The 24202-nt window shown below is 46.8% G+C and overlaps 1 protein-coding gene across 4 annotated transcripts in view; it reads left to right on the forward strand.

Moving 5' to 3' along the window:
- Nucleotides 1-24202, forward strand: part of BLK (BLK proto-oncogene, Src family tyrosine kinase) — a 74712-nt gene that overhangs the window by 45380 nt on the left and 5130 nt on the right. For all 4 annotated transcript variants that reach the window (XM_032763509.2, XM_032763514.2, XM_032763510.2 and 1 more), the window contains exons 7-11: nucleotides 12839-12988; nucleotides 13718-13870; nucleotides 17149-17328; nucleotides 17810-17886; nucleotides 23970-24120. In XM_032763509.2, the coding sequence (XP_032619400.1) occupies nucleotides 12839-12988; nucleotides 13718-13870; nucleotides 17149-17328; nucleotides 17810-17886; nucleotides 23970-24120 (711 nt within the window). The remainder of the gene's footprint in view (nucleotides 1-12838; nucleotides 12989-13717; nucleotides 13871-17148; nucleotides 17329-17809; nucleotides 17887-23969; nucleotides 24121-24202) is intronic.

The raw sequence follows: 24202 nt of genomic DNA on the forward strand, positions 1-24202 counted from the left end.
CTTGTTTCTTTATGCTGCACTGTTAGAGGTTGCCCCTTTGGGATAAAGGTTATACAACGTTCCCTGGGTGACAACATTCCTGTGGGCCAGTCCTGAGGTACGGCCCTCCAGCTGTATATCTCTTAGCAAGTCCACCCCCTTCCAGGAGAATATAAAACAGTCCAAATAAAAAGACAACTCGTCCCAAGGCCCACAAGGACCCAGACGCCTCCCTCACACAAAGGAGGGGCAGCTCTCTCTCTGGCTCCACAGGAAATCCCAGCTCCCATTCTCCTCCATGGCTACAGGCCAGGAGATAGTCCTGGGGATGTCAATAAAAGAAACACACCAGCCTGTCTTCTTTTCTCAGAGGAAGCAGGCTGGCGGTGCTGCCAAGCTGTTCCTCAGCAAAGAACCCCACACCCTAGCCCTTGTCTACACTACAGATTAATTCAGTATAATTTACATCACTCGGGGATGTGAATAATCCACACCCTGAGCGGCATAAATTACACAGACCTAAGCACTATGTTGGCAGGTGAACTTCTGCTGCTGACATAGCGACCGCCTCTTGCAGAGGCAGGAATTATTAAGCTGATGGGAGAGCTCTCTCCCGTCGATTTAAGAATGTTTTCACTATAAGCTCTACAGAAGCACAGCTGCATTGGTGCAGCTGCGGTGCTAGAAAAGATGTAATGTAGACGTAGCCCTGGTCTGGGAGCTCTAGCTCTGCTTGTTTCAGCTTGTAAACTCAACTGGGCTGTGCACCTCCCCTTAAGGGCCCACCCCCAGGCCTGACAAGCCATGCAGCTGGCCACAGAGTTCTTTAAGCCCTTCTTGACTGGTATGTGTGTGGGTGGGGGGAGGTTCTCTGCCCCATCACATACGCCTTTACAATTTAGGCAGTGTGCTGTCTGCAAAGTCCAGCAGCCATTTTGTGTTCACTTCGGGACAGAGGATTACCAGGAAGTTGCAGACTGGCTTCTCCAAAGGGGACTTTGTTTTTGTTCTTTCTTGTTTTATGGTTCTTGCATCCATCAGCATAGAAGATGGAAGTCTACTTGGTCATAGAGGAAAGGTGGTTCTGTGGTTTAGGCTCTAGCTTAGGGTTTGGGAGAGGTGGTTCGTGTCCTTGATCCACACAAACTGCCAGTCAGGTATCAGAGGGTTAGTCATGTTAGTCTGGATCTGTAAAAAGTGACAGAGTCCTGTGGCACCTTACAGACTCACAGATGTATTAGAGCATAAGCTTTCGTGGGTGAATACCCACTTCATCAGACACATGTCTGCCGGTGTTGCTTTAAACACATCATTTAGTTTCTCTGTGCTCCTCAGTTCCTCATCTGTAAAATGGGGACAGGGGCATTTCCTTACCTCCCAGTGGTGTTGTGAGGCTAAATTCATTAAAAATTGTGAGGCACTCAGATAATACAGTATTGGGGACCATAGAAGTATCTTAGATAGGCAGATAGAGATTTGGAGTGTCTCCTGCAATGATATGAAAAGCTACTAACCTCTTCTCATTGAAATCCCTCTTAAATGCCCACTTCTACAATGTATTATCTCTAAGAACGGCCACATTGGTTCAGACCAATGGTCCATCAAGCTCAGTATCCTGTCTCTGACAGTGGCCAGTGCCAGAGGCTTCAAAGGGAATGAGCAGCACAAGGCAATTATTGGGTGATCCATCCCCTGTCGTCCAGTCCCAGCTTCTGGCAGTTAGAGGCTTAGGGGCACCTGAAGTATGGGTTTCCATCCTGGACCATCTTGGCTCAGAGCAGTTGATGGACCTATGCTCTATGAACTTATCTAATTCTTTTTTGAGCCAGCTAATAAAAGGTTGAGGGAGGGGCAGCTGGTCTAGATGCTTAATTTTTTTTAAAGTGCTTGTACGTGATCGCAGCTTTCACCAACTATCATGTGTTTCCTCTAATAATATAAGAGACACACCTATCTCATGGAACTGGAAGGGACCTTGAGTCCACCCCCTTGCCTTCACTAGCAGGACCAAGTAGTGATTTTGCTCTGGATCCCTAAATGGTCCCCTCAAGGATTGAGCTCACAGCCCCAGGTTTAGCAGGCCAATGCTCAAACCACTGAGCTATCCTTCCCCCATAACATGTACTTTTTCTCTTGTATCATGTTCTCTTGTACCTTTAGCAAGGAAACACTTCAAACAGGGACTGTCCCTTTCTCTGTGTGACCAGTCCCTAGACATATTGTGGTCCCCACCAATACATAACAATTGTTTGGGTGACAAGCTCTCTTTCCAGCTCACAACACTGAGAGGAGCCTTAGTTGATTAGATGTGCCATCTCAGGCAAAGAAGATCTTACCGTGCTAAGCAGGGAGAGCAAGTTACTTGAGACAAGAAGACTAGGAGGGGACCTGATAACAGGTTTTCAAATAGCGTAAGGGCTGTTATAAAGAGGAATACGACCAATTGTTCTCCATGTCCACTGAATGTTGGTCAAGAAATAGGCTTAATTTGCAGCAAGGGAGATTTGGGTTACATATTAAGAAAAACTTCCTAACCAGAAGGGCAGTTAAGCTCTGGAACAAGCTTCCAAGGTAGGCTGTGGAATCTCCATCAATGGAGGTTTTTAAGAACAGGTTGGAGAAATACCTTTCAGGGGTGGTCTAGGTCAGTGGCTTTCAACCTTTTTCCATATGCGGACCCTTAAAAAATTTCAAATGGAAGTGCAGACCCCTTCGGAAATCTTAGACATAGTCTGTAGTGGACCACAGGTTGAAAACCACTGTCTTTGCATGGAGAAGTGAACTGGGTGACTTGTTGAGATCCTTTCCATTTCTATGATTCTCTGTAACTATTCCCAAACCCCTGTGTTTGAAGCAGAGTGACAAACTTTTTTTTCTAAACATAAAACCCCGCCTTTCCCCACCCAGTGGGGACTCACTGAGTTGGCTCTAGCTAGGTGGTTTCTTTGTACATAGATCTGTGACATCCAGAACTTCAGGCTTATCGAGGGCAAGTTCTGAGACAGGAAAATCTGAAAAAAAGCGCTTAAGAGTTTCACCTCAGAGAGCCACTCAGTAACATTAATATTGATTCTGCGGCTAGCAGGATGTGGTCCCTTTAAGCAAGCCAGGAATAGACTAGCGATGTAGCCACATGCCTTGATCACTGTTACTTCCGTCCTCTCTTGCCCACTCTTTCCTTTTGTTTTTTATACCCATTATTATAGAATCACAGGACTGGAAGGGACCTTGAGAGGTCACCTAGTCAACTTCCCTGCCCTCATGGCAGGACTAAGGATTATCTAGACCATCCCTGACAGGTATTTGTCTGATCTGCTCTTAAAAATCTCCAATAATGGAGATTCCACACAGGCCTTCCCTAGCTATTCGGGGGCCCTACGCAGCACCCTGATGTGGTTGGGGGGCAGGCCTCCATGGGGGGGGAAGGCGGGAAGCTGGCTTGGGGGGCAGGGGAAAACCACCCCCCCAGCACTCATTGGAGGTGCGGCTGGAACCAGGTCACTGCACTTTCCGCTGCTGGTGAGTGCAGACCCGGCCCTGCTGCAGTCCTCAGGGGCGGGGTGGGGACAGAGCAGGGTGGGGACTTTGGGGAAGGGGTAGAGTAGGGGCATGACTGGGGCAGAGCAGGGGCAGTAAGGGGTGGGATGGGGCAGAGTAGGGCAGGGACTTTGGGGAAGGGGTGGAGTGGTGGTGTGGCTGGGGCGGCGCAGGGGTGGGAAGAGACAGGGCTGGGGCAGAACAGGGGCAGAGGCTATGGGGAAGAGGCAGAGCAAGGGCTAGAGCAGCACACAGCTGCACAGGGCACCAGGAAATGTGGTGCCCCAAATTTCCTGGTGCCCTACGCAGCTGCGTCCTTTGTATGGGTACAGACGGCCCTGATTCCACAACCTCTCTAGGCAATTTACGCCAATCCTTAACTACCCTGACAGTTAAGAAGTTTTTCCTAATGTCCAACTTAAACCTCCCTTGCTGTAATTTAAGCCCGTTGCTTCTTGTCCTATCCACAGAGGTTAAAGAGAACAATTTTTCTTCCTCCTTCTTGTAGCAACCTTTTATGTACTTGAAAACTGTTATCATGTCCCCCCCAGTCTTCTTTTCTCTGGATTAAACAAACCCAATTTTTCAGTCTTCCCTTAGAGGTCATGTTTTCTAGGACCTTAATCATTTTCATGCTCTTCTCTGGACTTTTTCCAATTTCTCCACATCTTTCCTGAAATGTGGTGCCCAGAAATGGACACAATACTCCAGCTGAGGCCTAATCAACGCGAAGTAGAGCGGAAGAATTACTTCTCATGTGTTGCTTACAACTCATGCTAATACATCCCAGAATGATGTTTGCTTTTTTTGCAACAGCGTTACACTGTTAACTCATATTTAGTTTGTGATCCACTATGACCCCCAGATCCCTTTCTGCAGTACTCCTTCCTAGGCAGTCATTTCCCATCTTCTGGTGTACAACTGGTTGTTCCTTCCTAAGTGGAGGACTTTGCATTTGTCCTTAGAGAATTTCATCCTATTTACCTCAGACCATTTCTCCAGTTTCTCTAAATCATTTTGAATGTTAATACTGTCGTCCAAAGCACTTGCAACCCCTCCCAGCTTGGTATTATCTGCAAACTTTATAAGTGTATCCTGTATGCCATTATCTAAATCAATGAACAGACCCACACCCTGTGGGACTCCACTCGTTATGCCGTTCCAGCTTGACTGTGAACCTCTGATAACTACTCTTTGGGAACAGTTGTCCAACCTTATGCTTTGATTTAAGCCTGGGTAACTGACTTCAGTGGGGCTCTGGAGTGGCTGGGACAGTCACATTCAGTGGGACTCCGTGCAGGCCCAGCAGTCTACCCTGTGCTGTCAAATGAAGGGCTGGAAAGGGAGTGAGGTAGGGTTGCCAACCCTCCAGGATTGTCCTAGTGTCTCCAGGAATTAAAATATTGATCTTTAATTAAAGATTATGGCATGTAATGAAAGCTCCAGGAATTCATCCAATCAAACTCAGTGAGGCAACTCAGTAACACAACTCATTAACGCAACTCGGTGAGGCCCTTTGCCCATACATATTCCTAGTCTCTATAGTGTCTAAGGTCTGGATTGTAAATACTTGGTGGCAGGGACCATTTCTTTCCATACACATGCACCGCCTCTGGAACAGTGAGGGTCTGATCCTGATTGGGACCTGTGGCAAATAAATAAATAATCATGAATAAACTCTATATTTGTCAGTGCTATGGAGAATGGGTGAATCTACCCCACATGGTATTTTCTATCCCTGATTAGATTGATACAAGGGGTGGAAGTAGGATCTTGTGAATAAAATATACGACTTGGACTCAGGAGACATATGAACACAGGCATGACAAGGCTGGATCAGAGCTATCATCTTCAGTATTGTGGTCAGAAGAAGTTGCACAGGAGCAGAGAAAAGTGTGAGACTTCTTGAAGGAGGTAGATGTGTCAGCACAATCTGTGTGGTTAAAGGTTTGGCTCTGTGTGTGTGTTCTCCCTGTGTGCTGCCCCAGTTCTGGGCAGACAGCCAGCGTAGCAGACCTTCAGTGAACTGCCCAATGACCACAAGATCTGTTATGGTACGAAGGCACCAGGCCAGGTTTGTTGTCGACAAAGCACGGTAATAGCCCCCGGCAGACCCTCCAAGGATACTAAGACATATATGTCTGTGACAATGGACGCAAGTCTGTGTATGGCGGGACTTTCCATTCTCACCTTGGCTGAACCAAAACACTCTCTCAGAAATACCTCTTTATACCCTGATACAAACAAGTTACATACTGCCCCTCTGACATAAGTTAGTTACTGCCCCAGGACATGGCTAGTTATCACACATCAACTTGTACATGGTGGTTCAGTCCAACATCTCTATTCATCATAATGTCATCCTGACCTTATCTTTTAGGAGGGGTCAGCGTTTTCCTGTTATCCTTGGGGAATGTTTTGTACCATCCTTGCTATCAGGTTGTTCTGGTACCACTTTTCTGGAATGTGTTTGTGTGAGTGCTCTGTGCCTAGCACTTCTTAGGAATGTGTGTTTCTGTAGTATCAGCCCTGTTCTTGCCAGATTCGGCAGACTTGCGAGCAGGCAGAGCCTGATGTTTGCTCACAGCCTGATTTTTGCTAACTTTGCTTTATATCAGCAAATCTTGCCCACCACTTTAGCTCAGGCCTCATACCAGGGCCCCATGTAAGGGCTTATATCTCAGGCTCTCTTCCAACTACAATCTACTCCATGACAAATTCCTCCTGACTCGTAATAGTCAGTGATTATCTTATACCTGAAAGTGTGAGCTTTTATCTTCAATCTGACACACTCTGTTATTTTGGTATTTGTTATTCTGCCTCTGGCTGTCTTTATCCAGATAAGAGGTCAATCCCTCTTTTAATCTTACTAAGTTCTTGACTTCTGTTTGACTGATGTCCTCTGCCACAGGCTTCCTGAATCAGCTTGGTCAAGCTACTTAATCTCTCTCAACCTTGGTTTCCCAGTCTGTAAAAGGAGAAAAGCTGTCCCTCAAAGGGTACTGTGAGGCTGAATTCACCAATGTACAGCACCTTGGGATCCACACACAGATGTGCAAAGCTATACATTAATACACACTGTACAGTGTGGTTGAATTCATGTTGCTCTTTGAACCTTAAAGGTTTTTTGTTCTTTAGTTACATATTTATTTACATTCACCTTCCATTGTGGGTCATCAGCAAAGTTTATACTCCTGATCTTCAGCACTGGCCTCTACCTTCTGAGCTAAAGGAGTAACTCCATTAACTGGTACCAGTAATAGGCTGTTATCCATGACTGTCACAGGCACTAGATTGGGACACAACACACTTTGCTAGTGTATTACATGTTCAAAATTCATCCTTACCATTGTAGTGATGCAGGTATTTACAGTTTCAGTAATTTAATTTTGTCTATGATTAATTTTCTAAAGTATTATAATGCTGGCAATTTCCCTTTAAGTTTAAATTTTATAGAGGACACTAGGGGTATATTCAAGAGCACATTAAGGTGGGGCGTTTGTCAAGACAACCTGATAAGTGAGTCACTAATAAAACAGATACCAGAGAGCAAATCTGCCTAAGCTGGAGAAAATAAACAAACCTTCCAAAAATAATAATTGTTCTGAAACTTGTGGAAACAGCTGTGCCTCACTAACCTCAGACTAACAGAAAATGAACTTCTCCAGTGTGGGGGAGGAAGGAAGAGTTTACCCACAATATCTCACTTTTTTTTCTCACGATCACTGAAGTTTGAATGTTGGAAGGGCTAAGAAAATATTATCCGTGCAGTTACTGATCCCACTGAAGCTGATTGGGTCTTTGCGTCTTTCTTAAGGCACCACTTGTAATTTTTGCTAAAGATGAGCAGACCAGTGCTCTGGGGCTATGTAACTATGATGAGGGCTGTTTTCTTCGCACATTCCAGTCACAGTGGAGTAAATATCCCGTAAGAGAATCAGAAGTTTCTCATCTAATTTTGCAGACTCAGTGGGCCAATTCTGATCTCAGTTATCCTGGTGTAACTCCACAGAGAGGAAGGCTAGACTTGTGGGCAAGGCAGTGGTGTAGGACTTGTGAAATCTGGGTTACGTTCCCAGGTTCTGCCACAGATTCACTGCGTGCCCTTGGGGCACATCATTTAATCTCCCTCTGCTTGGTTCCCCGTCTGTAAAACAGATCGTGTGTGGGAATAAATGCAATACAGCTTGTGAGGTTCTCAGATACTACAGGAATGGGGGAAGTATGAGGGTGGAAAGCCTGAGGCTAAGACAGCCCTGATTACAGAATGAGCCAAAACCAGGCTGAATCAGGTGAACCCAGTATAAAAAAGAGTAGGAAAGTGCAGAGAATAGGGGAAAGCCCAGGCGATTACGGCAGCCTCTGTAGGTACCGCAAGGAGCAAGGAAGTTCCTGCAAGGCTGTGAGTCAACAAGGTAAAAGCTAAAGAAGCAGGAGAGAGGGGGAGCAGGGCTGGGTTTCGGGGCAGGTGACCCATAGGCCCACCCGGGGTGCCAGGCTTGGGGCCATGCCAGGCTTCAGTTCATGGTAAGGGCAAAAAAAGTGATCTTTTGAACTAAAAAACTTGAGTTAACGTTCTGAGGCTGGCACCTACTGATATACGATTTAATTCTAGTCCACCCAGTGTTGGTGCGTGGTTCTATTTCTTGGTGTTAGTACATTTTAGTTTTTCTTAAAATTAAAAAGCTTCTGTAAGCTTTAGCAGAAACTCATTTTTTTTAATTTGCTTGAATAAATACGGATTTACAGATCCCAGCATGCAAATGTATCATTTTACATAACAGGTATTAATCATGCATGCAAATTGTGCATCATAGTCGTGAAATGGGCTACAAATGCAATGAAAAATGAGATATTCAAACATTTAACAAATAGCGAGGGGGCAGGGCTGAAGATGCTCCTTGCCTGGGGTGCCATTTGGTCCAGGGCTGGCCCTGAGTGGTGGAAAGCATCTGTAGGCAGAGATGCTGGGGAGAGACCCTGTCTGAACAGGGGAGAGACTGTAAGGGCCAGCTGGGATGAAGTCTGTGTGAGTTTGTGTTCTGTTCTGTGTTATTTTGGATTAATCAGCGGAGGGGCACTGAACTGGGCTCGAGGGTCACTGTGTCCTCGGGGATGCAATAAATTGGACCTCAAGAGGGGATTTATTTTAACTACTTTTTGAACTGAGTGAGTTCTTAAAGGGCCCCGAACAGGGGGCGAGCAGAGCTGGGGAATTCTAGGGGCAGCTGCCTGATATTACATAGAAGTAGCTAGATCAGAGGTGGGTAAACTACGGCCCCTCGGGCCGCATCCAGTCCGTCAGACCTTTTATTCCAGCCCTCGAGCTTCCACCAGGGAGAGGGATTGGGAACTTGCCCCACTCCGGCACTTCAGCTGGGGAGAGGGGTCAGGGGCTTAACCTGCTCTGGCGCTCCAGCCAGGGAGCAGGGTCGGGGGCTTGCCCCGCTCCGGCACTCCAGCCAGGGAGAGGGGTTGAGAGCTTGCTCTGCTCCAGCGCTCCAGCTGGGGAGCAGAGCTGGGGGCTTGCCCTGTTCCGGGCATGCTGTGGCTCTGCGAAGCTCCCAGAGGTAGGAGCATGGCGGGCATGTCCCTCCTCTGGCTCCTATGCATAGGGGAAACCTGGGAGCTCCACACGCTACCCCCACCCCAAGCGCTGGCTTCGCAGCTCCCATTGGCTGGGAACTGTGGCCAATGGGAGCTTCAGGGACAGAACCTGCAGACAGGGTAGAACAACCTGGCCGCACCTCTGCATAGCAGCCAGAGAAGAGACATGCCCACTATGCCACTGCTTCTGGGAGCTGCGGAGCCGGTGCCTGTGGACAGGACAGCGTGCAGAGCTGCCTGGCCATGCCTCAATGTAGGAGCTGGAGGACGGACATGCCGCTGCTTCCGGGAGCTGCTTGAGGTAAACGCCATCCAGAGCCTGCACCCCTGACATGCTCCCATGCCCCAGTCCCCTGCGCCAAGTCCTGATCCCCCTCCTGCACCCCAACCCCCAATTTCATGAGCAATCATGGCCTGCCATACAATTTCCATACCCAGATGTGGCCTCTGGCCAAAAAGTTTGCCCACCTCTGACCTAGATAGACGGTTAATACACTGACTTCAGTAGTGTTAGGCTGGATTGGGGCCTGTGTGCATGAGCTCAGAATTTTGTACAATACATCTGAATAGTTCAGAGAAACATCTGCTTATTGTAACAGAATTGCCAGTCCACTCAGACACGTACATTGTTTCAAGGTAGTCTTCATGATTTCATGCCATTTTCTTGCTCACGTTTGCTTGGTCATTATTATGATCTGTATTTGTCTTGTGGTAGCACTCAAGGGAATTGAATCAGGGCCTCACTGTGCTGCATGCTATTCACTCACAGAACAAAAAGACGGTCCTGGAGTTCAAAGGCTTCTCTTATGATGAACAACAAGAGGTGGATACAACAAACCAATGACATGAGGGGTTGTTATCCGGAGTGGCATCCTAAACCCTCTCCCCTCCTGCCTTGGTCCAGCTGAGTTTGCTGAATGGCTAATTTACAGCTTGCTGATAGGCCGCCTTTAACAATAAGCCATAGTGGTTTCAAGCACTGTACTGGCTTGCTAAAGTCTCCCCGTACAGGGTGAGGGAAACAAATAACAGTGAGATGATCATGATTAGTTCCAACACACAAATAATAATTAGCCCTTGGAAGAGTAAAATTCACCCCTTCCTTTTGACCACAGATCTCATGCACATAGTGACTGGAGGGTTGGTCCCCCTGCTCCCCCAGATTCTTACTGCAGGGATGCATCTGCACGCTAGGATGTGTACACTGAATTATTATTGTCGGGCTGATTGAGCTAGCTGGCTTTACTCACTGGCTTATTATTACAATGTTCCTTATTAGTACTAAGCTCTGCATGCAGCTTTATTACTGGGAGTCACTGAGGCTACTAGTGTTGGCGATTTTTGTGTCAATTTTTAGTTATTATTGTTGTTAAGAGAAGAGAGAATTGAAGCTTTCCAGCCTTGACACTTTCCCTTTCCACTAGCAGCAGGCGTCCGGCTCTGTTCTGTAATCAACCCTGAATGGGTAAATGACTTTGAAAGGAACCAGACCCTGGCGGTCTCGTATTTTAGATGAACAGTGATGGAAACCACTGTGAAAAAAATCTTTTCTTCCGCTCCCCTGAAATAAACCGGAGCTGCTTAGGAAAAAAAGTGCCCTGACGAAGTTCAAGAAACAGACTAAACTCCCGTGCCAGTAGAAGTGCATTCTACACTGCCAAGAATGATACAGCCATTCATTAACATAAATGGCAGGGTAAATATTAAGGCTAGCATTAGACAGCTAATTGATTTGCCTGTAGAACTGCTAGATACTAATCATCAGGCAAAGCTCTTATTAGGGTGGGACACTTCGCTGAGAAAAGCAAGTTAATCTCAAGCAAACAGAAGTGCTGGAGAAGAGGATACTTGGATAATCAGGATCTGGATTTCCACCAAGTGTCCCCTAGTTTTGCCTGCCTCCATTTTTGGTTGGCCAACTTGAGCTGACTTGCAGAGGTGTCAAGCGCCATCGCTTCTATTCATATGACTGAGTCATTGATGTTAAGGCTACAAGGGCCCATCCGATCACCTAATCTGATCTGCATCACAAACATCTCTTCCAGAAAGGCATCCAGTCTTGAGCTGAGGATCGCAAGAGATGGAGACTTCACCACTGCCCTTCAGCGTTTGTTCCAGTCGCTAAGAGTCCAGTAGTTTTCAGTTAAAAACTGATTGCTCGGCACACTCTGAAAATCAGACCCAAGTAGTCTCAGGCTGGTAACCCAAAAACAGAGGCATCCCAAAATTACTGGCCACTTTTGAAAGCATTGGCCCAAAGACCTCCTGAATCCTCATTCCCCAGAAGCTGAATCTGCGTCAGGGTGAATATATCCAGAAGAATTTTATGTAAAAGACAAGCACAATTGGGCCTGGTTGCCAGTCACCGCTTAGGAGCGACTCAGGGCTGCAGCAGGAATGAGTATGGCTGCAGGGTGGGAACAAGGTGAGTTGGCAGAACAGTCAGGACTGGAATAGCAGGGAATGCTGTTGGTCAGGGCTCAGGGTTGCATCGCAATGCAAGAGTGAACTAGTAGGGAGTATTGCAGACCAGGCTGAAGTGCATTGACAGAGTGATGGGGGCTCAAGACTGGAATAGCAAAGAATATTGCATGGCCGGGGGGGAGGGATGGACCAGGAATACTTATGCAGACAAGACAACTAGCACTTAACCATATTCATACTGACCTTCTACATTTTTTACTGACACAAAACAAAATACAAAAAAGGCCAATGGGTCGGTATTACACATTTTTAAAAGTCCTCCCGTGTCTGGAATACTAGGATTTCAAAGCAATTTTGGATGCACACGACTTTTGTTTATGGTCCTGTATGACAGATTTTCTTCTATAGAATCCAGTACTTCAAACATAAAAAAAAAATCACATAAATCCAGATTAATCTGGCATAATCCTAGTCCGGAAACATAGTGCAGACAAAGGAAATACTGTCTCTACACTGTCTTGCAATTTTTACTGATGTACATTTTAAACTATCATTCCATAAATGTACTGGCTGCTGGCAACACATATTGGACTGGACTAGCAGGGAACTAAGAAGAGCAGAATAGAGGTGTATTTTCAGACCTGCATGAAATCCCAGGATTTAAATAATAAGGATGTTGAATTAGTTGGGGATTGATCCTGCTTTGGGCAGGGGATTGGACTAGATGGCCTCCTGAAGTCCCTTCCACCCTGATATTCTATTATTCTATGGTTCTATGTCAGGACTGAGGTGCTTTGCCAGATACTGAGATGGTCATCACCAGTGTGTGAAGTCTCAGAGGGGTAACCGTGTTCATCTGGATCTGTACAAAGCAACAGAGTCCTGTGGCACCTTATAGACTAACAAAAGTATTGGAGCATGAGCTTTCATGGGTGAATATCAACTTTGTCCCCACAGACATACATGCTCGGAAGCATCTAGTGTTCTCCATGGGGTTGCTGGACCTCATGGACCAAAAGCTAGATCCAAACTGGTAAATGCTATGTCCCTATGAAATGTGATATGGCTAAAAGGACAAGTGCCCGGATCTCACCAAGATGGAAGATGGATGTGGGGCAGTAGTGTAGCGTGCCCTGCACCTGAATATTCCCAGCACAGACTCACCTGTCTGTGAGAGGGGCTGTATCCCATTGCAGACATGGGGCTACTGAAGGAAGATGAAAGCCATCAGGTCTGTCTTAGACAGTTCCAGTCAGGCCAGTAAGTGTGGTTTCTTCTGCTTATTCCCCAGATGCCTTTTCACTGTCCGTGAGAGACAGCACCTCTGCTCAAGGCGACATCATCAAACACTACAGGATCCGCTCCTTAGACGGCGGGGGATACTACATCTCCCCCAGGATCACCTTTTCCTCACTGCACCAGCTAGTCCAGCATTACAGCAGTAAGCTGCCTGTGTCCCCGTACAGGGCCGTCTCTCATAGCATTTGAGATTGCTGGAATGAGGAGGCCACATGCTCTGGTGCCTTATGGCCAGTCGGGGGTTATCAATCAGTTGCACGCCCATTGAGCAGCGACTGCATGTGGAGCAATGCCTGTAATAGGTAGCAATATAGGGAATGGGGAGGTGGACAAAGGGTGGGCATGAAACACCTACTGTAGCTAGCACTGGGTGGGGGTGCAGCGGAATGCAGGTATATGGAGCAAGTCTGGCAGCCCCTGCTGGTCACTCCCCCCACAGCCATAAGCAAAGTGACTACCCCAAATCGAACGTGTGCACGAGCAAAACCACCCCTTCCAGGGGCACAGCGAGCTTCACGAGGCACGGAAGGGACCATGGAGGATCCCCGGGGGAAGGGATGTGTGTAGAGACTGGATTCCGGAGAGAGGCAGTCAGGGGGAGGTTGCAATCACTGTGATGCACTGGGGCACGAACCGGCTGGGGAAGGGCAGCATTAGGGGATCTGCCATTGCATGGGTCCTCCAGACCACGCTCCTGGGGCGTTCAGAGCAGTGGGGCTGAAGCAACCTGTGTGGAGTGGCCATTCCACATGCTGAGGAAGAGGAGGAGAATTACCCTCTGCACGTCTCCAGCCCAGCGACTCAGGCTGGAGGCTGGGTGGAGGGCTGGACCCTTTACCAATGAGCTGACAAGTGTTCTTTCAATACCCAGACAAAGGGGATGGTCTGTGCCAGAGGCTGACCACTCCATGCATATCCCTGGTTCCCCAGAGGCCCTGGGCACAGGACGAATGGGAAATCCCACGGGAGTCTCTGAAGCTTGTGAAGAAACTTGGTGCAGGACAGTTTGGAGAAGTATGGATGGGTAAGTGCAGTGCTCTCCAGGCCCAGCAGGGTCAGCCCCGGTCACTACACATGGCCCACAGGAAAAGGGAAAACCTTGTTTTCTCAGAATTGTCACGAATGCGGGACCTTGCTAGGACCTAGCCTGCTGCTCGTGGTGGGGGAGGGCTGGGAATTATGCAGCCCATTCAACTGTGCTTCTTTAGGGCTGTAATGGGGCTTTAAAGCACAGCTTTTGCCACAGGGGTAAGACAATTGCACCTGTGTTTTCCCTTAGTGTTTCAGCAAGGGCACCTCCTCCCAAGCTTCTGGCCCTCTAGCCATTGCCTTTCCTAGGGGGAGACATCTCTGTCCCTCCTGACTGGGAAATGTCCACCCTGAAGAGTTCCTGCCTTCCCCGTGTTATTCCCAGCAAAAGACTGGCTGCCGAAACAGGCCTGCATGCTTTCTTTTCAGAGACTAATAACAGAGTGATTGTCAACAGTTATAGGTTGCCACCCACCACTTCCTATACAAGCCTATTTTATTCTTAAGATAAACAAATTCCAGAGAAAACATAAAACAATAAAAGAACCTATGTGTATGCTAATAAGCTTATCAGAGATCCCTCTGGCCTGCCCCAGCTGTCTCCAACATGGGTTCTGGCAGGAGAATCCTTCAAACCACCCAGAAAACAGGTTCCAAATAGCCTGAGCCTAGAACTAGCCCCCTCTTGAAAAGTTTACTCTTCGCTTGATACAGTTCAGGGGTCTTTGATCTGGAATTTCCAGGAGCAGGTCATTTTTCTTCCCAAGGTGTAGCTTCAAAAGGCCTCCCAGGTACTTCCTAGGAATCCCACTTAACACGTATTGTCCCAGACAGTTCTTTGACATTCCTAACATTTACATTACAGTCCTACAATAACACACAAACAATTGCATGTTTAATACAATGGACGCCAAAGGTAGGAAATAAGATTAAATCTAATTCAGGAAAGTTCATTCCGGATATTGCAGGAAATTACCATCTGTTACAGCCCAGCTTGGGGAGCCGGGGGGAGGTGAGTAGTGGGAGGCTGTGTGCCTTGAGGGACACTATACCTACCTATGACACAGGGACCATGCATCCCCCTTCAAAGGATGCAGCTTGTGCTCCTACACGTCTGGTCAGGGTGGGAAGGAGCTGGAGCTTAACTTCTCCTCTTCTTCCACCCCTCTGTGGTTGATTGTTCCCAGGAGAGTGTAGGAATTGCAGTTGTGGCCAGCACAGTGCAGAAGACTTGAAAGGAGCTGGGACTTTGCGCACACAGTCATTATGGAGTCAGATACCACGGTGAGGGGCATAGCTAGATAGCTGAGAAATGGGATGACACGGCAAAGGACATGAAGGCCGTATATGAGGAGAACATGTCCTAGCAGTGGGGGTCTGGGAAGCAAGGAAGCCATCTCAAGGGAAGTGGTGGAAGCCACATTGTTCAAGGGACTTAAAACCAGACAGACCTCAGAAAGGTCCTGAGAATATGCCATAGGGCAGGGGTTCTCAACCTTTTTCTTTCTGAGGCTCATCCCAACATGCTATAAAAACTCCACAGCCCACCTGTGCCACAACAACTGTTTTTCCGCATATAAAAGCCAGGGCCAGCGATAGAGGGTAGCAAGCAGGGCAGTTGTCCAGGGCTCCATGCCACTGGGGCCCCCATGAAGCTACAATGCTCAGGCTTCAGCTTCAACCCCAGGAAGGCTGGGCTCAGGGCCCTCGGCTTCAGCCTCATGCAGTGGGCTTCAGCTTTCTACCCTGGGCCCTAGTGAGTCTAATGCTGGCCTGGCTTGGCGGCCCCCTGAAACCTAACACCTGGTTGAGAACCACTGCCATGGGGATGATCCCGCATTGGTGGGGAAAAGGGAGTAGACTGGAGGCCCTGGTCTGTCTTCCTCCTGTGGAACATTCATAATTCCTCTCACCAGGAACTCAATAACCTCACACCACCCTGTGCTTTACTGCTCAGCTCCTTCAGAACAGAATCCTTAAGGGCTCCTTCCCTCCCCATCCCAAGCATGGAAAAGGGAGCCACCAAAATTTGGCCTGGATCCCCTGCCTCTTTCATTCTGGGGACACCACCCTCTGGAATAGCCTCCAAACATCTTCCAAGGTTACCTACTTCCCGGAGGCATGAATTCCCCAAGATCTCTTACAGACTGGCTTAAAACAGTGCTTATATGGGCCATCCTCTCCATCACTCCAGCATCCCCCACCAGTGCACTGCAGTCTGTTTCCCCAATTCCTAGTGTGTACCCAGCTGCCTCCACTCTCCACCACACCTTCCTGGAACCTCTACACAGTAGGGTTGCCAATGCCTTCAGGATTGTCCTGACGACAGTCTCCAGGAATTAAAGATTAATCTTGAATTAAAGATACTGTCATGTGATGAAACCTCCAGGAATTTATCCAACCAAAGTTGGCAACCCTACTACACGGAGACCCTCTGAGAGGAGATGGGTCCTTTCCACTTCCTTCTGAGGCTTCTGCCATCTTGGAAGGATTGTTCCCCATGGTAGATACCCTAGTACTTAGCACATGGATGGTATGTTTAGCTATTTCACACGATAACAGGAAGACCAGACCATCACATCAAAGGGCTTCTTGCTGTTAGTTTTCTATCTTAGGTAGGTGACCCTCCCCCCACATCACTGAAAATGGGACACTAGATGGGGAGGTCTCTGAGTAACTACAGATAATTCTTTCCCAGGTATCTGCCTGGTAGGTCTTGCCTATATGCTCAGGGTCTTACTGATCAGGAAGGAATTTTCTCCCAGGTCAGATTGGCTGAGACCCTGTGGGGGGTTTTCGCCTTCCTGTGCAACATGTCTGCAGCATGGGGCCTGGGTCACTTGCAGATTTAAACTAATGTAAATGATGGATTCTCTGTAACTTGAAGTCTTTAAACCATGATTTGAGGACTTCAGTAGCTGAGCCAGAGGTTAGGGGTCTATTACAGGAGTGGGTGGGTGAGGTTCTGTGGCCTGCAATGTTCAGGAGGTGAGACCAGATGACCATGATGGTTTGTTCTGACCTTAAAGTCTATGAAGTAACTGAGCATCTCGTAATCTTTAACGTATTTACTCTCATAACACTCTGGTGAGATAGGGAAGGCCTATTATCCCATTGTACAGATGGGGAAACTGAGCCACGGAGCTTCAGCGGTAGCGAGGCTCCAACTTCCATTAAGATGAAAACTGTGGCAGAGAAAGGAATTGAACCTAGTTCTCCTAAGTCCCAGGCTAGCACCTTAACCATTGGACCCTCCTGTCTTTTTTGCTGCAGGCTATTATAAGAACAATGTGAAGGTGGCTGTGAAGACCCTAAAGGAGGGATCCATGCCTCCCGATGCCTTCCTGGCTGAGGCAAACTTGATGAAGATGCTCCAGCATGACAAGCTGGTCCGGCTCCATGCAGTAGTCACCAAAAAGCCAATCTACATTGTGACAGAGTACATGGCCAACGGTAAAGAGACTCCCCAGGCTTTATTCTTTAGACCTTTTTGGCTGAGTTTCAAAGGTTAGGCCAGTGCTTAGGATTTGTTAAAATCCTGTGCCTGCTATCGGTAATGTAGGGGATGATGCCCCAGGTGTTGACTTTCATTTTTCTGGATGAGTGCTCCAGCTCTCCTCTGCCCTGAGGCTCCACCCCCTCCCCAAGGTCCTGCCCCTTGCTCTGCCTCTTCCTGCCCCGCTCCTCCCCTGAGCACACCCTGCTCTCACTCCACCCCCAGTGCTTCCTGCCTGCCACCGAACAGCTGATCAGTGGGTGGCGTAAAGAATCCTGGTGCACTTGATAGAGGCAATGAAGTTACTAGGATCTTCCCAGAAGTAACAAAGCTGTAGACAGGTTGGATAGCAATGGCTAAAGAAGGACGGGGACCAAATGTGTAACTTTCATTCAAATCACATCGTCCAGAGAACACCGTGTGTCTCCTCTTTCACAGGGTGCTTGCTGGACTTTTTGAAGACAGAAGATGGAAGCCAACTAACTCTCCCGAAACTCATTGACATGTCAGCCCAGGTCTGTAGTCAAAGACACCAGGATAAGTGTTTGAAAGACGGTGCAATGTTATCCAAGATGACATGTCTGCAGGCGCAAAGGGGGTACATATTATTGGAGAGGGTTCAGAGAAGAGTTATGAACACGATTAAAAAAATGGAAAATATTCCTGATGGTGATGGACTCAAAGAGCTCAATCTATTTAGCTTATCCAAGAGAAGGCTGAGGGGTGACTTGATCACAGTGTATACATATTTATACTGGGAACTGAAATTTGATAACAGAGAGCTCTTCAATTATCAGATAAAGGTATAACAACCACCAATGGCTGGAAGTTGAGGTTAGACAAATTCAGACTAGAAATAATGTGCATTTTTTAACATTGAGCATAATTGCCCAGTGGAGCAACTTACCAAGGCCTGGGGGGTGGATTCTCCAGGACCAGTCATTTTTAAATCAAGATTGAATATTTTCTAAAAGCTTTGTAACAGTTATTGGACTTGAAGCTGGAATTAATTCAGAAAAGTTCTATGGTCTCTGCTATGCAGGACATCAGACAAGATGATCAAAATGGTCCCTTCTGGCCTTAAAATCTATGACTCTGAACTTCGAGGTAATAGCCAAGGGTTCCTCCTTTCACCTGCAGTATTGATGGGAATGCCAGCGCATCAGCAGCACCGTTGGACACCTCACATGGGGACCCTTTTCTTAGCACTCTGCGTAATATGGAAGGCAGAGTCTTTCCTGGCTTAGTGAGCAGAAAAGTCTTTTCTCTTTTCTCCAGACAGCCTTAGTAAGAGAAGGTCCTGCTCTGGAGTGACAGTGATCTACTATGTGTAGGGACACAGGCAAGACGAGAATCTGGTTTTCAGAGATGCTGAGCATCTCCAGTTCTAGTTGACTTGATTGGGAGTAATGGGTGCTTAGCCCCTCTGAAGTTGAGGCAACATAGTAGGGAGGATTAATGTGCACTGAGGTGCCTAACATTAGGCAGCACTTATTCTTGTAATATGACCACTATGTCCTCTGTCTGAGGATCTCAAGGTGTTTTTTTGCAAACATTAACCAATGTAACTTCACAACTTCTTTGGAGGTACGTAAGCATATTAACCACCTTATATGGGTGGGGAAACTGAGCTGCAGGGTCTTGCCCACAAAGCTGGGGATTTTCAGAAGCACTTAACTCTGGCTTAACACTGCTCCTGGTGGAATCAATATGAGCTTTGTCATTGATTTCAACAGGAGAAGGGCTAGGCTGGCATTGAGTATTTTAGAAAGCCTGACTGAGGACCCATCCAAGGTCAGAGCTGACATGAGAACCCAGTGCTCTTGGCACCCAATGCAATTCATTAGCCACATGGCCACCATTCCGCTCTTTGGTGGCGATGAGCTAACTTCACAGTGATTGTCAGTTATGTTATTTTTAACAAGTCTCTTTTTCAAGGTACTACGGCATCCAGCCACAATTCATATTTGTTTTTAAATGAATAAAATACCTGGAAATGTGTATTTCTGAGGAGATGCTATCTGACACAGCAGAAGCATCTGCTTTTCATTTTACCCAGAAGCAAAAATACTGAAATATCTTTAAGAAGCCGCCCCATTAGCTATTTTTATCCCTCCCGTGAATGGTGTAACAATTCTTTTCCTGTTCACTAGTGATAAAACCTGGTCTGCTGCCCTACCTTTGATATCCGTAATAGATTAAGGGGAGCAGCTGCAGACTTAGTGGTTAGAAGTTGTTTCTGGTTTTTATAACTTGAAGGAAATAATCAGCGGTTAGTTTGAAATTCCCGAAGAGAAACACAACCGACCAAATTTAATCCTCAGGTAACTCCTTCAGTTGTGGGTTACACCAGGGAATTTGGCCCAATGAGTTTGTAGGGAATAGAGAGAAAAATGCCATATCAGGAGCAAAGCTGAGCAAATTTAGGGAACTGGGGTAAAAATCTGTCTGGGGATTGGTCCTGCTTTGAGCTTTGAGCAGCTTTGAGCTTTGAGCTTTGAGCAGCAGATGACCGTCTGAGGTCCCTTCCAACCCTGATAGTCTATGAAATAATTGATCTTTTTTTTTTTTTTTTCAGATTAGCCACCAAATCAAAATATTAGGGCAGGTGGTGGGGAGGGGGAAATTGTTTCTGGTGGACCCAAACCCAAAAATTTTTGGTTTGTCTTATTGAAACAAACATATGAAAAAAAATTTATTTCAGGTTGAACAAAATGTTTTGTTATTGTTGGGGGTTTTTTTTCCCATTCTATTATGTTTCTTTTCCGGGAGTTTTTTACCCTTTCATTTGTTTGTTTTCTTTGTTTTTTACAAATAAAGCTAGCTAAATATCTAAAGGAAATGTTTCAAAACAAAAAGTTGAAACGTTTCATTTAGAAAACTTCAAAACATTTCAACTTTTTCAGGAAAAATAAACAAAAAAAACAGCCAAAGCTATCCATCAGATTTGACCGGAATTCATAAATAGTTTTGGTCAACCTGAAACTGCATTTTTCTGCTAATAAACTATTAATCCAAAAAATTTCAGCCAGCTCTAATCTGGAGTGACCAAAGTGCAGCCCCAGGTCAAATATGGACTAGAGAATTCCACAGTGAAGCCATTAGCCCCTGTAATCTTCATTGGGGTGGTGCGGGCTGTAGTGACCCCAGGGCCCAGCATGTATTATTCCGTCCATGCTTGACCTCAGCAGAACACTTACCAAGCACTTTGAGAGTCTGGAGTGAAAGGGGATCTCATGACCTCCAGACTGGCCTACCTTCTGCTGGAGCCCTCCCTAAGCAAGTTCAAGAGGCCCAGGTCATCTAAAACTGCCCTCTAATGAAAGGATTCTTAGTTTAACAAGAGACCGTTGGGGTTCTCTGTAGCCCAGCCCAAAGGAATGTGACAGTGGCTTGTTCTAGTCAGTCCTCTCCAAAGAAACAAACCAATTGCCTCCAAATCAGCACATTTATGCTGATCATCCTCCTACTCCTGGCCTAGCCACTTAGCATGGGAGTCATGGGCCCTTTCCTGCAGGTAGAGCATCTGTCCAGCCGCTCTCAGAACTCCAGTGCTCTGGGCTCCAAACCTCTTTGCAGCGGAGGTGGCATTCAACCCAGTTGGGCCTGTGTTAACCCTTTCCTCGCTGCCCAAAGGCATGACACTGAGACACGCCACTACACACGTGTGTCTCTGAAGCACTTAGGGATGCTTCTGAAGGAATGCTTAGGGATGCTTTCTCTGAAAATCCCACCCAAGTGGGCAATGCTATCTGTTTCTATTCACAGGCCCTGTTCTTTATTAAGCAGAGAAATCTCAAGCTATTGAATCTTTGGTTTAATCTTCAAATAGAGGGAAGTAGGGGGCATGCACTGCTAGCGTCATAAATCCCCATTAAAGTTCCTACAGTCGGGTCCCTCCTACGGCCCATGTATAAAACGGAGAATATCTCCTGCCAGGCACAAGGGCTGACAAAACGCATTCCAATGGCTGGACTTGCTGTGTGTGTGCCCAGCATAGCAGAGACAGGTAGATTATAAGACCAGAAGGGACCACTATGATCATCTAGTCTAGTCTCCTGCATAACACGGACCAGAAGATTTCAGCGCAGGCCACAGAATGCTGGGATCTTGCAGCCTGAAGACAATGAATCTATCATATGCACCTAATGATGGGATGATTTAGTTGGGAATTGGTCCTGCTTTGAGCAGGGGGTTGGACTAGATGACCTCCTGAGGTCCCTTCCAACCCTAATATTCTGTGATTCTAAAGGAGACTTCAGCTAGCCAAGCCAGTGCAGGAGCTACATAGGGATTTTTTGCATCTCTTCACGCTGTGCAAATCTGTGCCATTGCAGGCCTGGTGCAGAGCCTGAGCTTTCCGAACCCCAAGTGCTGAGCTTCAGTCAATCACTAACTGTTGCTGGCTGGGGTGATGTAAAGCTAGTCATGTTCTTTCACAACATGTTTACTCGTGGTATTTTGAATACGTCATGTCCCAAGGCAACTTGACCCTTCAGACGCAATTTGCAGCAGTAGCATCAGCTGTAGTTAAAATTAGAAAGTTTTGGGTGCACTGAATTCATCCTGTGGTCAGTCTCTCTCACACACACTCGGATGCACACACATGCTGAAAGGAAACCATCTAGTCTAGTGCTATCTCATTAACATCAGGACAGGAAGTGACATCAATTCTTCCATTTTCCACTGAGGCAAGCAGCACTCAAGCTTGAAGGGTGTTGATAGAGGGTGAAATACATATTTGGAAAGTACATGTTAGTATCCTGTTTAAAACCACATGTAAGCAAGAAGCTGATGAGAATCTTAGTGGGTGGAAAATCGTAATGCCCTAACCTCAGGGTGTGTGAAAACCCAAATTGGTACTAGGCCTTCTTGCCAGGGCTTATACTCATCCACCCATTGCCCTGATAAGTGTTCGGGCTAAAGCTGGACCTGTCGCTTTTCAAATCCCCCTTCAAAGCTCCCTGCTTCTGCAAAGCCAAATTTGGCAATTCATTGATCTATGACTATTAGCGGTAAATAGGCCCAATGGCCTGTGATGGGTTGTTAGATGGGGTGAGATCTGAGTTACTGTAGAGAATTCTTTCCTGGGTGTCTGGCTGGTGAGTCTTGCCCACATGCTCAGGGTTTAACTGACCACCATATTTGGGGTTACTACAGAGAATTCTTTCCTGGGTGTCTGGCTGGTTAGTCTTGCCCACATGCTCAGGGTTTAACTGATCACTATATTTGGGGTCGGGAAGGAATTTTCCTCCAGGGCAGATTGGCAGAAGCCCTGGCTGTTTTTTGCCTTCCTCTGCAGTGTGGGGCATGGGTCACTTGCTGGAGGATTCGCTGCCCTTTGAAGTTTTAAACCACTAATTGAGGACTTCAATAGCTCGGACACAGGTTGGGGCAGGAGTTCTCAAACTGGGGGGTCGGGAGCCCTCAGGGGGTCGTGAGGTTATTACATGGCAGGTCATGAGTTGTCAGCCTCCACCCTAAACCCAACTTTGACTCCAGCATTTATAATGGTATTAAATATGTAAAGAGGTGTTTTTAATGTAAAAGTGGGGGGCGGGGTGCACACAGAGGCTTGCTGTGTAAAAGGGATCACCAGTAAAAAAGTTTGAGAACCACTGGGTTAGGGGGTTGATACAGGAGTGGGTGGGTGAGATTCTGTGGCCTATGTTGTGCAGGAGGTCAGACCAGACGATCATAATGGTCCCTTATGACCTTAAAATCTATGAATCTATGATTCTTTGAAAGCCCGCAAACCCTAAAACTTGCTATTACTCTTATTTACAGGAGAGTTTATCATGCGTTCGACGCTTCCCAAACCCTGGTCTCTTGCTCTAAGGAGCTCGGCATCTACAGAGACCAAAAACAATAATAATCGAATTATATAGAAGTTAGCTCAGTTCAGGGAGTGTTTCTAAGAGGGACGTGAGCAGGGTCAGGGGCTTGGCTCAGAATGCTAACACATTTCCATCATATTAACGCTCTAGGATACAGCTTCCATTGGTCTCTCAGTGAGTGATGATTGTATACTTACCTATACTGCTTGGCTGTCCATGCCACACTGTACAGAAGAGGTGAATGGATGAGATTATTAATGATCATTTCCTGTTGATCGTCTTAGATTTAAACTATTCTGGCTGTGACTGAAAAACGGGAAGAGGGTTTTTTTTATTTAATCTTCTATGTTTTCAACTAAATTCCAAGATATAGGGGATTAAAGATGGTCTTGTGGCTGAGCCTTGGAATCAGAAGATCTAGGCTTAGTCTCTGATTCCCCCACAGATGTCCTGTGGCCAAGTCTATTCATCTGTCTGTGCCTCTGTTCCCCATCTGTAAAATGGCAAGAACAATCCTTCCTTTCTGCCACACTTTGTCTAAACTCTTTGAGGCAGGGATTGTCTCTTACTATGTACACTGAGGGCAGTCCAACCCTAATGTCATCTGCAGCTGGTAGGTGCTACCATAATACATGGAATAACAGCACAATCTTGTGTCAGGGAGGGGATGGACAAAGTCTTTTCCATCTTTAATGTCTAGGACCAGGAGGCTTATTTGAATATTCTTGTGGTAAACGCTGTGGCCATGTCTGCTCTCCTAGGTTGCAGAAGGAATGGCATACATCGAGAGAATGAACTCTATCCACCGAGACCTGAGAGCAGCCAACATCCTCGTCTCTGAGACGCTCTGCTGTAAAATTGCTGATTTTGGCCTGGCCAGGATAATAGAAAATGAGTACCTGGCCCAAGAAGGTAGGTTCCACTCATGGCATTGTACGGAAGAACCTAGCTGAAGAAGTACCAATTACATTTGCAGCTTTCGTTTCTCCTTCAC

This window comes from Chelonoidis abingdonii, chromosome 3 (genome assembly GCF_003597395.2).
Source record: "Chelonoidis abingdonii isolate Lonesome George chromosome 3, CheloAbing_2.0, whole genome shotgun sequence".
NCBI lineage: Eukaryota > Metazoa > Chordata > Testudines > Testudinidae > Chelonoidis > Chelonoidis abingdonii.